At 49.0% G+C, this 17,435-nt stretch overlaps 1 protein-coding gene across 3 annotated transcripts in view; it reads right to left on the reverse strand.

Annotated features, from left to right (window-relative positions):
* Positions 1–12,263: 12,263 nt before the first annotated feature.
* The window catches only part of rcn1 (reticulocalbin 1, EF-hand calcium binding domain), a 58,990-nt gene continuing 53,818 nt past the window's right edge, over positions 12,264–17,435 (reverse strand). For all 3 annotated transcript variants that reach the window (XM_086008269.1, XM_086008267.1, XM_086008268.1), the window contains 2 exons: positions 17,067–17,266; positions 12,264–12,827 (listed from right to left, as the gene is read on the reverse strand). In XM_086008269.1, the coding sequence (XP_085864395.1) occupies positions 12,720–12,827; positions 17,067–17,266 (308 nt within the window). In that variant the 3' untranslated portion in view covers positions 12,264–12,719. The remainder of the gene's footprint in view (positions 12,828–17,066; positions 17,267–17,435) is intronic.

The following is a 17,435-nucleotide window of genomic DNA, read 5'->3' on the forward strand; positions in this document are numbered from 1 at the left end:
TCCTTCCTCAGATAAGGCGACCAAAACTGCACACAATACTCAAGATGTGGTCTCAACAAGGCCCTGTACAACTGTAGCAAGAAATCCTTGTTCCTGTACTCAAACCCTCTCGCTACGAAGGCCAACATACCATTTGCCTTCTTAACTGCCTGCTTCACCTGCATGCTTACCTTCAGCGACTGGTGCACAAGGACACCCAGGTCTCGTTGCACTTCCCCTTCTCCCAATCTATTGCCATTCAGATAATAATCTGCCTTCCTGTTTTTGACACCAAAGTGGATAACCTCGCATTTATCCACGTTATATTGCATCTGCCATGCTTCTGCCCAATCACCCAACCTGTCCAAATCATCCTGGAGTTTCTCGGCATCCTCCTCACAGCACACACGCCCACCCAGCTTTGTGTCGTCTGCAAACTTGGAGATATTACATTTAGTTCCCTCATCCAGATCATTTATATTGTGAATAGCTGGGGTCCTAGGACCGATCCCTGCGGTACCCCACTAGTCACGGCCTGCCACTCAGAAAAAGACCCGTTTATTCCAACTCTTTGCTTTCTGTCTGCCAACCAGTTCTCTATCCAAGTCAATACCTTGCCCCCAATCCCATGTGCCTTAACTTTACATGCTAATCTCTTATGCGGGACCTTATCGAAAGCCTTCTGAAAGTCCAGCACACGAGTGCAATCATTAGCCAGAAGTGCCGAGTGGATGATTCATTTCCGCTTCCTCCTGAGGTCCCCACCGTCACAGAAGCCGATCTTCAGCCAATTTGATTCACTCCGCAGGATACCAAAAAACAGCTGAGCACACTAGATACAGCAAAGGCTGTGGGCACTGACAACATCCCGGCTGTCGTGCTGAAGACTTGTGCTCCAGAACTAGCCGCGCCTCTAGCCAAGCTGCTCCAGTACTGCTACAGCACTGGCATCAACCCGACAATGTGGAAAACTGCCCAGGTATTACCTGACCACAAAAAGCAGGACAAATCCAATCCGGCCAATTACTGTCCCATCAGTCAACGCTCAATCATCAGCCAAGTGCTGGAAGGTGTTGTTGACAGTGCTATCAAGTGGCACCTGCTCACCGATGCTCAGTTTTGGTTCTGCCAGGGCCACTCTACTCCAGACCTCATTACAGCCTTGGTCCAAACATGGACAAAAAAACTGAATTCCAGAGGTGAGGTGAGAGTGACTGCCCTTGAAATCAAGGCAACATTTGACTGAGTGTGGCATCAAGGAGCCCTAGTAAAATAGAAGTCAATGGGAAGCAGGGGGAAAACTCTCCTCTGGCTGGAGTCATACCTAGCACAAAGGAAGATGGTTGCGGTGGTTGGAGGCCAATCATCGCAGCCCCAGGACATCGCTGCAGGAGTTCCTCAGGGGAGTGTCCTAGGCCCAACCATCTTCAGCTCCTTCATTGATGACCTTCCCTCCATCATAAGGTCAGAAGTGGGGATGTTCGCTGATGACTGCACCATGTTCAGTTCCATTCGCAATTCCTCAGATAATGAAGCAGTCCATGCCCGAATGCAGCAAGACCTGGGTGACATTCAGGCTTGGGCTGATAAGTGGTAAGTAACTTTCACGCCACACAAGTGCCAGGCAATGACTATCTCCAACAAGCAACAGACTAACCACTGCCCCTTGACATTCAACGGCATTACCATCACCGATGGTTTGTTGCCTCCCTGGTGCCAGGGTCAAGGATGTCACTGAGCGGCTGCAGGGCATTCTGGAGGGGGAGGGAGAACAGCCAGTGGTCGTGGTCCACATTGGTACCAACGACATAGGTAAAAAGAGGGATGAGGTCCTGCAGCAAGAATTTAGGGAGCTAGGTGAAGGATTAAGGAGCAGGACCTCAAAGGTTGTAATCTCTGGATTACTCCCGGTGCCACGTGCTAGTAAGTATAGGAATAGGAAGATAGAACAGATGAATGCGTGGCTAAAGGGATGGTGCAAGGGGGAGGGCTTTAGTTTCCTGGATCACTGGGTCTGCTTCTGGGAAAGGTGGGACTTGTACAAGTCGGACGGTTTACACCTGAACCAGGGGGGAACCAATATCCTTGCGGGGAGGTTTGCTAGCACTGCTGGGGAGGGTTTAAACTAACTTGGCAGGGGGTTGGGGTACAGAGTGGAGCTATAGTAGGGGGTGATTTACGGCCAAATACAGAGGGAAAAACAAGTCAGCTGGGAAGGCAGAGCAAATATGTGAAGGCAAAAGAGAATATGGCAGGGCTGGAAGGCATTTATTTTAATGCAAGGAGTCTTGCAAATAAGGTGGATGAACTGAAGTTGTTGTTGAACACATGGGAGTACGATATTGTTGCTATCACGGAGACATGGTTGAGGGAGGGTCAGGACTGGCAGCTCAATATTCCGGGGTATAGAATCTTCAGGCGAGACAGAGGGGGGTGTAAAAGGGGAGGGGGTGTTGCAATATTAATTAAGGAGTCAATTACTGCTGTAAGGAGGGATGATATATTAGCGGGTTCCTCTAATGAGGCCATATGGGTAGAACTTAAAAACAAAAAGGGGGCAAGCACTTTGCTGGGAGTGTACTATAGGCCCCCAAACAGTCAGGGGGAGATAGAGGAACAGATATGTAGGCAAATCTCGGAGAAGTGCGAAAATAATAGGGTAATAATAGTGGGGGATTTCAACTTCCCCAATATTAATTGGGATAGTCAGAGTGTGAAAGGCTTAGAGGGTGCAGAATTCTTAAAGTGCATCCAGGAGAGCTTTTTGAGCCAACATGTAGAAAGTCCTACAAGAGAGGGGGCGGTACTGGACCTAATTCTGGGGAATGTAGCCGGGCAAGTGGTGGAAGTGTCAGTAGGAGAGCATTTTGGCGACAGTGACCATAATTCGGTGAGATTTAAGGTGGTCATGGAAAAAGACAAAGACGGCCCGGAAATAAGGGTTCTAAATTGGGGGAAGGCCGATTTTAATATGATAAGGCAGGATCTGGCCAAAGTGGACTGGGAGCAGCTGCTTATAGGAAAATCCACATCAAAACAGTGGGAGACTTTCAGAGGGGAAATAGAGAGAGTACAACGCCAACATGTTCCTGTAAAGGTCAAGGGTGGGACCAACAAGCAAAGGGAACCTTGGATGACAAGGGATATACAGAAATGCATTAGAAATAAGAGGGGGGCTTTTGGCAGTTACAAAAGACTAAAGACAGAAGAAGCCCTAGAGGAGTATAAAAAGTGCAGGGGCATACTTAAAAAAGAAATTAGGAGGGCGAGGAGGGGCCATGAAATAACACTGGCGAGCAAAATAAAGGAAAATCCTAAGATGTTTTATAAGTATATTAAGGGCAAGAGGATAACCAGGGAAAGGGTAGGGCCCATTAGGGACCAAAGTGGCAATCTGTGTGTAGAGCCAGAGGATGTAGGCGGGGTTTTAAATGAATTTTTTGCATCTGTGTTCACTATGGAGAAAGACGATGCAGACATAGAAATCGGGCAAGGGGACTGTGACATACTTGAACATATTAGCATCGAGAGGGAGGAGGTGCTAGCGGTTTTAGCGGGCCAAAAAGTGGATAAATCCCCAGGCCCGGACGAGATGTATCCCAGGCTGCTGTGGGAGGCAAGGGAGGAGATTGCAGGGGCTCTGACACTAATTTTCAGAACCTCTCTGGCCACAGGGGATGTACCAGAGGACTGGAGAACAGCTAACGTAGTACCATTATTCAAGAAGGGTAGCAGGGATAAACCAGGGAATTACAGGCCAGTGAGTCTAACATATGTGGTGGGGAAATTATTGGAAAAAATTCTGAGGGACAAAATTAATCTCCACTTGGAGAGGCAAGGATTAATCGGGGATAGTCAGCATGGCTTTGTCAAGGGTAAATCATGTCTAACAAATCTGATTGAATTTTTCGAGGGGGTGACTAGTGGGGTGGATGAGGGAAATGCTGTGGATGTGGTGTACATGGACTTCAGTAAAGCTTTTGACAAAGTCCCGCATAGGAGACTGGTCAAGAAGGTAAGAGCCCATGGGATCCAGGGTGCCTTGGCGCGTTGGATCCTAAACTGGCTGAGTGGCAGGAGGCAGAGGGTGATGGTCGAAGGTTGCTTTTGTGACTGGAAGCCTGTGTCCAGTGGGGTACCTCAGGGATCGGTGCTGGGTCCCTTATTGTTTGTGATCTACATAAATGATTTGGATGAAAATGTAAAAGGTATGATCAGTAAGTTCGCAGATGACACGAAAATTGGTGGGGTGGTAAATTGCGAGGAGGAAAGCCTCCGGCTACAGGACGATATAAACGGGTTGGTCAGATGGGCGGAAAAGTGGCAAATGGAATTTAACCCTGAAAAGTGCGAGGTGATGCATTTTGGACGGACAAATAAGGCAAGGGAATACACAATGAGTGGTAGGACCCTAGGAAGTACAGAGGGTCAGAGGGACCTTGGTGTACATGTACATAGATCCCTGAAGGCAGCGGAGCAGGTAGATAAGGTGGTTAAAAAGGCATATGGGATACTTGCCTTCATTAGCCGAGGCATAGAATATAAGAGCAGGGAGGTTATGATGGAGCTGTACAAAACGCTGGTGAGGCCACAGCTGGAGTACTGTGTGCAGTTCTGGTCGCCTCACTATAGGAAGGATGTGATTGCTTTGGAGAGGGTGCAGAGAAGATTCACCAGGATGTTACCTGGGATGGAGCGCCTCAGCTATGAAGAGAGGCTGGACAGGCTGGAGTTGTTTTCCTTGGAGCAGAGAAGGCTGAGGGGGGACCTGATTGAGGTGTACAAAATAATGAGGGGCATAGATAGGGTAGATAAAGAGGAACTTTTCCCCTTAGTGGGGGTGTCAATAACAAGGGGGCATAGATTCAGGGTAAGGGGCAGGAGATTTAGAGGGGATTTGAGGAGGAACTTTTTCACCCAGAGGGTGGTTGGAATGTGGAACTCAATGCCTGAAAGGGTGGTGGAGGCAGGAACCCTCACAACATTCAAGAAGCATTTGGATGAGCACTTGAAATGCCATTGCATACAAGGCTATGGACCAAATGCTGGAAAATGGGATTAGACTGGACAGGGATGGATGGGCGGCGCAGACACGATGGGCCGAAGGGCCTCTTTCTGTGCTGTAAAACTCTATGACTCTATGACTCTAATTCCCCACCAACACCCTGGGGGGTCACCATTGACCAGAAAAGTAACTGGACCAGCCACGTAAATACTGTGACTACAAGAGTAGGTCAGAGGCTGGGTATTCTGCGGCGAGTGTCTCACCTTCCGACTCCCCAAACTCTTTCCACTATCTACAAGGCACAAGTCAGGAGTGTGATGGAATACTCTTCACTTGCCTGGATGAGTGCAGCTCCAACAACACTCAAGAAGCTCGACACCATCCAGGACAAAGCAGCCCGCTTGATTGGCACCCCATCCACCACCTTAAACATTCACTCCCTCCACCACCGGCGTACCGTGGCTGCAGTGTGGACCATCTACAAGATGCACTGCAGCAACTCACCAATTTTCCATTCCACATTAGTCGCACACCTTACCTTCCTTGACCATCACAGCATCCTCTTGGGCACAATGCTGAAATAAAAACCACCACAAAGTAAACATACCAATCCAACACTTTTTAAAAATTCGGCAGCACCTCCCAAACCTGCGACCTCTACCACCTAGAAGGACAAGGGCAGCAGACGCATGGGAACACCACCACCTCCAAGTTCCCCTCCAAGTTACACACCATCCTGACTTGGAAGTATATCGCCGATCCTTCATCGTCGCTGGGTCAAAATCCTGGAACTCCCTCCCTAACAGCACTGTGGGAGTACCTTCACCACACGGACTGCAGCGGTTCAAGAAGGTGGCTCACCACCACCTTCTCAAGGGCAATTAGGGATGGGCAATAAATGCTGGCATTGCCAGCAACGCCACATCTCAGGAATGAATTTAAAAAAAATGTTGGATTGGTATGTTTACTTTGGGGTGGTTTTTATTTCAGCATTGTGCCCAAGAGGACGCTGTGATGGTCAGGGAAGGTAAGGTGTGCGACTAATGTGGAATGGAGAATTGGGGTTGCGTTCACTGGTACCGCAGGCGGATGATTCGATCCCCGATATCCTGGCCAGAAAGGAACTATCTGGGTTGCCTCCTTACTTCCACTTCCTCCTCCTCCTCTTCCGCTTCCTTCTCTTCCACTTCCTCCTCCTGCTTCTGAGCTGGTGGCTGTATCGTTGGTGGCAAGGGCTGTGCCCTCATGGTGGCCAGGTTGTGGAGGATAAGGCAGACCACCACGAATCTGGACACATGCTCCGGTGAGTACCTAAGGGCTCCTCCAGAGTGGTCCAGGCAGCGGAACCATTGCTTGAGCACCCCAATGGTCTGCTCTTTGATGTTTTGTGGGGCAGCATGGCTCTCGTTGTACGCATGCTGGCCACGTGTGGTTGGGTTGTGGAGCGTAGTCATGAGCCAGGTGATCAAGGGAAACTGCCGGCGAGACATCGGCCACCTCAATTTCTCTGCTCCCCTCACTCACTCCAACCTACCTCCCTTTGAACTTGCAGCACTCCATTCCCTCAGATCCAACCCCAACATTGTCATTAAACCTGTTGACAAGGGTGGCGCTGTTATTGTTTGGCGAACCGACCTCTACCTAGCGGAGGCTAAACATAGAAGATAGGAGCAGGAGTAGGCCATTCGGCCCTTCGAGCCTGCTCCGCCATTCAATGAGATCATGGCTGATCATCCAAATTCAGTACCCTATCCCTGCCTTCTCCCCATATCCCTTTATCCATTTAGCCTTAAGAAATATATCCAACTCTTTCTTGAATATATTTAATGAACTGGCCTCCACCCCCCTCTGTGGCAGAGAATTCCACAGGTTCACCACTCTCTGGGTGAAGAAATTCCTCCTCATTTCAGTCCTAAACGGCTTACCCCTTATCCTTAGACTATGACCCCTGGTTCTGGACTCCCCGGCCATCAGAAACATCCTTCCTGCATCTAGTCTGTCCAGGCCTGACAGAATTTTATAGGTTTCAATGAGATCCCCTCTCAATCTTCTAAACTCCAGTGAGTATAAGCCCAATCGACACAATCTCTCCTCATACGTCATTCCTGCCATCCCAGGTATCAGCCTGGTGAATCTTCGCTGCACTCCTTCCATGGCAAGAACGTCCTTCCTCAGGTAAGGCGACCAAAACTGCACACAATACTCAAGATGTGGTCTCAACAAGGCCCTGTACAACTGTAGCAAGACATCCTTGTTCCTGTACTCGAACCCTCTTGCTACGAAGGCCAACATACCATTTGCCTTCTTAACTGCCTGCTGCACCTGCATGCTTACCTTCAGTGACTGGTGCACAAGAACACCCAGGTCTCTTTGCACTTCCCCTTCTCCCAATCTAACACCAAGGGGTCGATTTTCAGTGTGCCGTGAGGCGGGCTTAGGTGTGCGGGGAGCTAAAATCCCGAATTCGGGGGGGGTCCCGACACCACCCCGCCCAAAACCCGCCTCCACGTAAGTTTCAGAGGAGGCAGGTACCCGCCCCGCACTGAGACCCGCCGACCCAAGGCGGGAAGGAATTAGTGCCAATTAACTGCCTATTAACAGTTTTTAGCCTAATCCCTATTTTGAGGGGTGTCGTGTGGGATTCCCGACGGCTCCAAACCACGCCAAGTTAGAGGAGTCGGGCCGTCGGGTTGAAGGACTTGGAGGGGTCGCGATGTCGGTGTTCAGGTGAGTGATGGGTGCATGAGTGCAAAGGTAAGTGTGTTTGGTGTGTCTAAAGTGTGTAAAGAAGTTTAAATTACCTGTACTTACCTTAACAGCCTTTCTTCCACTAGGTTTCGGGAGTCCATCACTCAGCCGGCACTGAAAGCAAAATGGCTGCGAGCTGTCAAAAGTGACAGCCTTCAGCTTTCATTGCCGGTGAGAGTCCTAACTGAGTCAGTGTAGAAGGACTCAGGTTAGAAGTCAGACTGTCAGTGTTTGACAGCCTCAAACAGCTGTGAAACACTGATATTTCATCTGTCAAGACTTCTTGACAGATGAAATTTCAGTCTGTGACGTCACCTGTTGCCGGGTGGCCCTTAATTGGCCTGCTGAGCCCGCTGGGCGGGCTCAACAAGGTCAATCAAGGGAAAACCGCGTGGATTGGCTGGACGTCGATGTAGGCGAGACTAAAACTCAAAAGTTGTAGTCCCGTCTCCTTCCCGATAGCTTAATGAAAATCGACCCCCAACTCTCTAACACCTCCTCCTACCTCCCACTGGACGATGACCCCACTACCGAACATCAAGCCATCATCTCCAAGACTCTCACTGACCTCATCTCCTCTGGAGATATTCCCTCCACGGCCGCCAACCTCATAGTTCCCCAACCCCGCTTCTACCTCCTTCTTAAGATCCACAAACAGGACTGCCCTGGTAGACCCATTGTTTCAGCCTCCTGCCTTCCACCCTATCAGACCTTCCCGTTTGTTCTTTCCTCCCCTCCCCCCTCTCCCTGCCCCTGCACTTGCTTAAAAACCTGTTCCATCTCCAACCTTTTCAGTTCTGATGAGGGGTCAGCGACCTGAAACGCTAACTGTTTCTCTCTACACAGATGCGGCCTGACCTGCTGAGTATTTCCAACATTTTCTGTTTTTAGGGATGGCCCTTGTCGCCCAGTTGCCACCCTCTGGTTTTTCTTGGTGGATCAAAAACTGAGGGAACAGCGGACAGGCGCAAAATAAAATCATCCTGACTGCTGCCAGGATACTGGGCATTCACCAGTATGATGTGATGAACATGATCGCACACCAACTGCACATTCAGCGAGTGGAAACCTTTGCGATTGCAGTACATCTCAGCATTTAGGAGCAGCACCCACAAAGTCACTTGCATACAGTCGATGGCGCCCTGCACCATGAGGAAGTCTGCTATCCTGGCAAAGCCACCTACATGCTCCTCCATGGTCAGAGCAAAGACAATGAAGTCCCCTCTCTGATGCAGCAGTGGATGGCAAACTGGGATGTATCACCTGCTCCAGCCTGCAAGGATCCCGACGGGAAGAAATTCAGGGCCACGGTCACCTTCACAGCCACTGGCAGTGCTGTCCTTGCCCTGGAGTGAGGCTGCAGGTCTGGCTGCAAGAGGTGACAGAGTTTTGTGAGCACCTCCTTCGTAAAGCGCAGGCACCTCACACACTGCTCCTGGCTCAGGTTGAGGTAAGAGAATTGCTCTCGGAAGATCCTAGGTGGGTAAGTTCTCCTGTTGAGAGCCATTATGCCCCTCCTCCTCCCTCTGTGAGCAGCTTCTCCTCTTCTTTGCTGCCTCTGCTGCATCTACCTTTCATGCTGCAAGTCAAGGGGGATGACAACTAGAGCACCCATGACTGAGAGCAAGTGGGCTGACCAGAACCCTTGAAGTCAAAAACAAGGCCTTCTCCACTTGCAGCACCACTCTGTCCTCACCAACTTTAAAGGACTTTAGAAAGCTGCAAACACTTATACAGTCAGTAGAAATCAAAAAGCAATTTACCTGAAAGTTGGTGATGATCCCTTTAAATAGCACTGGTGGGGGGTCCTTCCTGCTGTTGAACGCATGTTCAGCTGTGCGATGTGAAGACAGGACGTTAGCTCCAGCGAGGACGACGAAAATGGCAGTGCTGGCGTCAAATCAGCCTTGCACTCTGATTGAGGTCACGATCTGCCTACATAGCATACTTCCAGCGCACACGCCTAACGGCTGCCCTAACTCACTCACCAAGATGGCGTCCGGCGCGGCCCTCACCAGAAGTGTGCGTGGGCTGCTCGGACGCCATTTTGGACCAAATTCAGCACTCGTGGCGCCCAAAGAATGGGTGACACGCAACCGAAATTTTAGCCCAACATCTGCATAACTCAGCACTTGGAACTATCGTCAGACTGGTAGCCATGAAGTGATGTTATTATTTGTACAAATGGTGGACACAATCAGACATAACAGATGAAAAGATGCAGCTGTGCTAATCAGTTGGCTCCATTTATCATATAAATTCGTCACACCACATGTACCCAGAGTAATCCTCTCTGCACATGTCACACCGCATTGCCTGGTTCCATTCTTATCTCTCCAGTCGCAGTCAGAGAATCACCTGCAATGGCTTCTCTTCCCACTCCCGCACTATTACCTTTGAAGCCCCCCAAGGATCTATCCTTGGCCCCATCCTATTTCTCATCTACAAGCTGCCCCTCAGTGACATCATTTGAAAACACGTCAGGTTCCACGTGTTTGCTTATGACCCAACTCTACCTCACCACCTCCTCTCTCGACCTCCACTGTCTCGGATTTGTCACACTGCTTGCCCGACATCCAGTACTGGATGAGCAGAAATTTCCTCCAACCTAAATATCGGGAAGACCGAAGCCGTTGCCTTTGGTCCCCGCCACAAACTCCGTTTCCTAGCCACTGACTCCATCCCTCTCATTGGCCACTGTCTGAGGCAGAACCAGACCGTTTGCAACCTTGGTGTCCTATTTGACCCCGAGATGAGCTTCCAGCCCCACGACCGCCTGCTTCCACCTCTGTAACATCGCCCATCTCTGCACCTCCCTCCGCTCATCCGCTGCTGAAACCCTCAGCCATGCCTTTGTTACCTCTAGACTTGACTATTCCAACTCACTCCTGGCTGGCCTCCCACGTTCTACCCTACGTAAACTAGAGGTCATCCGAAACTCGTCTGACCATGTCCTAACTCGCACCAAATCCCATTCACCCATCACCCCTCTGCCCGCTGACCTACATTGGCTCCCGGTAAAGCAACGCCTTGATTTTAAAATTCTCATCCTTGTTTTCAAATCCCTCCATGGCCTCGCCCCTCCCTATCTCTGTAAATTCCTTCCCTAAACCTCTCCGCCTCTCTCTCCTCCTTTAAGATGCTCCTTAAAACCTACCTCTTTGACCAAGCTTTTGGTCATCTGCCCTAATTTCTCCTTGTGTGGCTCAGTGTCAAACTTTGTTTGATAATCGCTCCTGTGAAGCACCGTGGGACATTTTACAACGTTAAAGGTGCTATATAAATACAAGTTGTTGTTGTTGTTCACCCATCAGACCTGTGCTCGCTGACCTACGTTGGCTCCCGGTCTAGCAATGTCTCAATTTTAAAATTCTCATCCTTGTTTTCAAATCCCTCCATGGCCTTGCCCCTCCCTATCTCTGTAACCTCCTCCAGCCTTATAACCCTCCGAGATATCTGCGCTCCTCCAATTTTGGTTTCCAGCGCATTCCCGAATGTAATCGCTCCACCATTGACGGCCGTGCCTTCAGCTGCCAAGGCCCTAAGCTCTGGAATTCCCTCCCCAAACTTCTTCACTTCGCTACCTCACTCTCCTTTAAGAGGCTCCTTAAAATCTACCTTTATGACCAAGCTTTTGGTCACCTGTCCCAATATCTCACGTGGCTCGCTGTCACATTTTGACTGATTCCACTCCTGTGAAGCGCCTTGGGGCGTTTTACAACATTAAAGGTGCTATATAAATGCACGTTCTTCATCTGTCGACCAATCTAACGGGAATTACCAAATCTGAGCTGTACAGAAAACCCTAATGACTAATGATCACACCAACAAAATCTTTCGGCATGCTAATTTATCGGATTTGCTGGTGCCATGTAAAACACAGGCAGTCATTTTTCATCGTGCCTCCTTTTCAGAGCTTGTTCCCCCAGTCACCTGTTCAGGTAACCCAACAGCAAATGAACCACTGCGCCATTCGGAACAAACCAAATCGACAAAACCTAGGCCACCAGGAAATGCACGCAAGGGCTTCATGGAAATGACGTCATTGAGTGAAGTGGTCCAATTACTCCACACACTCCCACTGTAAAAGTCCAGAGAAAATTAGTGTCATTTCAAAATACAGATTGCAGAATTTCTTTTTTATAATTCATTCATGGGATGTGGGCGTCGCTGGCAAGGCCGGCATTTATTGCCCATCCCCCTAGTTGTCCTTGAGAAGGTGGTGGTGAGCCGCCTTCTTCTTGAACCGCTGCAGTCCGTGTGGTGAAGGTGCTCCCACAGTGCTGTTCAGTCGGGAGTGCAAGGATTTTGACCCAGCGACGATGAATGAAGGGCTGATGTATTTCCAAGTCAGGATGGTATGCGTGACTTGGAGGGGAACTGGGAGCTGATGGTGTTCCCATACGCCTGCTGCTCTTGTCCTTCTAGGTGGTGGAGGTCACGGGTTTGGGAGCGAAGACTAGAAACATTAAAATCAAGTGAACATGTTATCTTTTGTAACCTACACTCGCAAAATGGGACCACATGGGAGTACAATTCAGAAGCCAGCCAGATGACTCTTGGCTGTCCTAGCGTGAGATCTTGCTGGCGCTTTATTATTTACGGCAACAGATTATATCACAGGGTGGAAATGATCTAGCATCTTATATTCTGCGTGGAAGAAAAGAACTGAGCATGCCCAACGTCTTCCAACATTTTAAACTGTACAACTGTATTGAAATGAAGTCTTTGTACAACACACATAGATTAGCACTGCCTTGTCACTGGTGCAAACAAACATCTGGGCAAAGGTGGCCCCGTGAGTTAATGAGGTAAAGAATGGACTATATTAGCAGAGCGAGACTGGTCCAACAGCTTCAGTCACTTTACATATGGCAAGAACTTGCAGTCCGTCAGTCCGCTCCTGTATCTTCAACAGAACTATGTTAAGAGTTTGTAAGTGGGAGAAGAATCGTCGCGTTGCCATCTGTAGCTTCCTCTGTTGGTATCACAACTCACTGTGGTTTCGAGTCAGATCTTCTCCATAGTTGGTGGCCTGGCTGCCAACGAACATATTCCAATTGTCTAGGATTTCTTGTTTAGATAATCTTTTATCCTATTAAAAAAAAAATGAAATGCAGGACAATTAAATGTTTTGGGGCAAAAATGGATCAAGCTCGAGCCTGTCAAGATCTGGTTGTTAAGATCTGGAAGGGTGGTGGAATCAGATTCAATAGGAACGTTCAAAAGGCAATTGGACATGTATTTGAAGAGGACTAATTTGCAGGGTTATGGGGCTAGGCTGGGGTGTGGGACTAATTGGATCGCTCTTTCAAAGAGCCGGCACTGGCACGACAGGCCGAATGGCCTCCTTCTGTGCTGTAAGATTCTATATAATAACGTGCAAATGGGTTTCCAGTACAACACGGTGGGCACATCTGAATCCTTTTGATTTAATTGTATCCTGGTGATCATTAAAGGGTAGCCATTGGTATTGTACAATGCAGACTGGAGTTGGGGAGGGTAGTTTTATTTTTTTTCACTCGGGTTTTTATACGCATCAGCTGTGGCTCAGTGGGTAGCACCCTCGTCTCCAAGTCAGGAAGGTTGTGGGTTCAAGTCCCACTCCAGAGACTTGAGCACAAAAATCTAGGCTGACATTCCAGTGCAGTGCTGAGGGAGTGCTATACTGTCGGAGGTGCTGTCTTTCAGATGAGACGTTAAACCGAAGCCCTACCTGCCCATTCAGGTGGATGTAAAAGATCCTATGGCACTATTTCGAAGACGAGCAGGGGAGTTATCCCTGGTGTCCTGGGCCAATATTTATCCCACAATCAACATCACTAAACAGATTATCTGGTCATTATCACATTGCTGTCTGTGGAAGCTTGCTGAGTGCAAATTGACTGCCATGTTTCCTACATTACAACAGTGACAGTACTTCATTGGCCGGTGGTCATGAAAAGCGCGATATAAATACAAGTCTTTCTATTTGTTTTGACGATGTCGGTTGTCGTGGCAGAGGTCACTCCTGCAGCTGTTACACGATGATGACCTACCTCTCTGAAGGAAGTGAATGACTGTGAGGTAATCATTGTTAATGATGATAATCTATGGAGTGTCTACTGACACCACTGTGTCCGCCAATAAGTTTTGGGGGGAAATTTACGGCAGGACTCACAACAAACCGAGTCTATTTTTTCAGCAAACAAAATCTATTCAGAGAGACTATTTAAGCAGAGTCTGCCACAAACAGAACTCATGACCGGAACTGCAGCAACTTCTCCCGATAGGAGCAGGGTGATTTCTCCAACGAAATGCAGTGAGTGGAGGATAGTTACACATTACAAATGATGTGCATAAAATCAATCCCAGTCACTTACAGCAGTGCGGTCTTCAGGCCTGATTGACAGGGGAATTACCCAATCATCTCCATTCTGGCCGGCACTTGTGGTGTCACTCTCTGCGGCCCAATAATCTACAGGAACCAGACCTTCTGGCTTTCTTTTTCAAAGAATGAGAGTTGCTGTTTTTAAGCAGCTTTTTAAATTAATTAAATTATTAGTTTATGGGATGTGGGCGTCGCTGGCAAGGCCAGCATTTATTGCCCATCCCTAATTGCTCTTGAGAAGGTGGTGGTGAGCCGCCTTCTTGAACCGCTACAGTCCGTGTGGTGAAGGTACTCCCACAGTGCTGTTAGGGAGGGAGTTCCAGGATTTTGACCCAGCGACGATGAAGGATCAGCGATATATTTCTAAGTCAGTGCGTGACTTGGAGGGGAACTTGGAGGTGGTGTTGTTCCCATGCGCCTGCTGCCCTTGTCCTTCTAGGTGGAAGAGGTTGCGGGTTTGGGAGGCGCAGCCGAAGAAGCCTTGGCGAGTTGCTGCAGTGCATCTTGGAGATGGTACACACTGCAGCCACGGTACGCCGGTGGTGGAGGGAGTGAATGTTTAAGGTGGTGGATGGGGTGCCGATCAAGCGGGCTGCTTTGTCTTGGATGGAGTCGAGCTTCATGAGTGTTGTTCGAGTTGCACTCATCCAGGCAATTTATTGCAGCAAGATCTGCGCTCACTCCATCTGCGGAATCCCGAAGGGTAAATCTGACAGCATCTGCTAAAGGGGGCAGGGAGACCTGTATTTAGTGGGTCTTCCCAGTCAACAGCCTTACTGAATCCTGGCAAGTTTACGTTTGGGTAGTAGCTAGTTGTCAGAAAGGGAGTCAGCCTTGGCTCAGTCGGTAGCGTTCTTGCCTCAGAGTTAGAAGGTTCAAGTCCCACTCCAGAGACTTGAACACAATAATCCAGGCTGACACTCCCAGTGCAGTACTGAGGGACCGCTGCATTGTCGGAGGTGCCGTCTTTCAGATGAGATGTTGAACCGAGGCCCCATCTGCCGTAAAAGATCCCATGGCCACTATTTGAAGAAGAGCAAGGGGAGTTCTCCCCTGCCGGTGTCATGACCAAAACTTATCCCTCAACCAACACTCTAAAAAACTGATTATCACATTGCTGTTTGTGGGAGCTTGCTGTGCGCAAATTGGCTGCCGCGTTTCCTACATTACAACAGTGACTACACTTCAAAAATACTTCAATGGCTGTGAAGCCTTTGGGACATCCTGAAGTTGTGAAAGGTGCTATATAAATGCAATTTCCTTCTCTTTTATCTTCTTGGAGGTGTGAGAGTGCAAGGTTAGGTGACTCTTCCTACAGCATCTCCTGTAGGAGAGCTCTTAGGTTCCATTTGGCACCACTTTAAGACAACGCAGCTGAGAGAAGGGACTTGTTTCTGTGGTGAAAAAACAGACACAAACCTATGTTGTTCCACCCTCACTAAGTAACACCCCCCGACTCCAACTGATTTTGAGGGACTAATGTAACCATGAGGTTTTAGATGATACAGGAACTTAACTCTTACAGTTCAGGACATTATCCGAACCCCGCAATTAGATTAATACCTCGTCGTTACACGCAGGTGCTCATTATCTTGTGCGCAACCAATTTGCGCACAGCAAGCTCCCACAAACAGCAATGTGATAATCAGTTTTTTTAGAGTGTTGGTTGAAGGATAAATTTTGGTCATGACACCGGCAGGGGAGAACTCCTCTTGCTCTTCAAATAGTGGCCGTGGGATCTTTTCTGGCAGACACAGCCTCGGTTCAACATCTCATCTGAAAGACGGCACCTCCGACAGTGCAGCACTCCCTCAGCACTGCACTGGGAGTGTCAGCCTGGATTATTGTAAGAGCAGAGGGACCTGGGGGTACATATTCACAAATCTTTTGAAGGTGGCAGGCCAAGTTGATATGGCGGTTAAGAAAGTGTATGGGGTGCTTGGCTTTGTAAACAGGGGCAATGAATAAACTAGCCCTTTACAAATCTCTGGTTAGGCCTCAGCTGGAGTATTATGTCCAATTCTGGGCACCACACTTTAGGAAGGGTGTCAAGGCCCTGGAGAGGGTGCAGAGGAGGTTTACCAGGATGATACCAGGGATGAGGGAGTTCAGTTATGTGGAGAGATTGGAGAAGCTGGGATTGTTCTCCTTAGAGTAGAGAAGAGTAGAGAAGGCTAATAGAGGTGTTGAAAATTATGAGGGGTTTTCATTGAACAAGTCGGGAGAAACGGTTTCCTCTGGCAATGGTAACCAGAGGTCATAGATTTAAAATAGAAACATAGAAACTAGGAGCAGGAGTAGGCCATTCGGCCCTTCGAGCCTGCTCCGCCATTCAACGAGATCATGGCTGATCATCCAAACCCTAGCACCCGGTCCCTACACCGACTACCATCCCACCCAAGCCCTATCCCCGTAACCCCACATATTTAATCCCCCCCTAACACTAAGGGCCAATTTTTATCACGGCCAATCAACCTAACCCGCACATCTTTGGACTGTGGGAGGAAACCGGAGCACCCGGAGAAAACCCACGCAAACACGGGGAGAATGTGCAAACTCCACACAGACAGTCACCCGAGGCCGGATTTGAACCCGGGTCCCTGGCGCTGTGAGGCAACAGTGCTAACCACTATGCCACCGTGCTGCAAATAATTGGCAAAAGAACTAGACGGGAAGTGAGAATTGTTTTCACACAGAGGGTTGTTATGATCTGGAACGCACTACCTGAAAAGGTGGTGGAAGCAGATTCCAGAGGAACTTTCAAAAGGCAGTTGGACATGTATTTGAAGAGGACTAATTTGCAGATTTATGGGGGAAAGCTGGGCTGTGGGACTAAATTGGAGAGCTCTTTCAAAGAGCCGGTACAGATGTGACGGGCCGAATGGCCTCCTGCTGTGCTGTAAGACACTATGATTCTAAGTACGTACGACCTCTCCAGGCTTACAGGAACGTATCTTTACTCACCTTATCTCTGTCGGACTCGTAGACGAGATGTCTGGCTTCAGCCTGTGCATGGTCGTAATCTTCCGGGAGGATCCAGTGTCGGATTTCTGACTTGTCCATCTTCCCGTCCTTGTTTAAGTCACGGAAATCGGAAAACTGCTCCCGCTCGGTCTTGACCCATTCGGGCTCGGTGGCACCTTCTTCCCGTGCAAACATATCGGCTGAAAGTAGAACAGGACAATGAGTCCGAACGTCCGTATAACCCCTTGTGGCGCTAAGCTCCGGGTCAGTGCACGTGTGTGGTGTCCTAACTCGCATCAAGTCCCATTCACCCATCACCCCTGTGCTCGCTGACCTCCGTACAATCATAGGATGGTTACAGCACAGAAG

This window comes from Somniosus microcephalus, chromosome 15 (genome assembly GCF_052327205.1).
Source record: "Somniosus microcephalus isolate GS21.2 chromosome 15, FLI_Smic_1.0, whole genome shotgun sequence".
Lineage (NCBI taxonomy): Eukaryota > Metazoa > Chordata > Chondrichthyes > Squaliformes > Somniosidae > Somniosus > Somniosus microcephalus.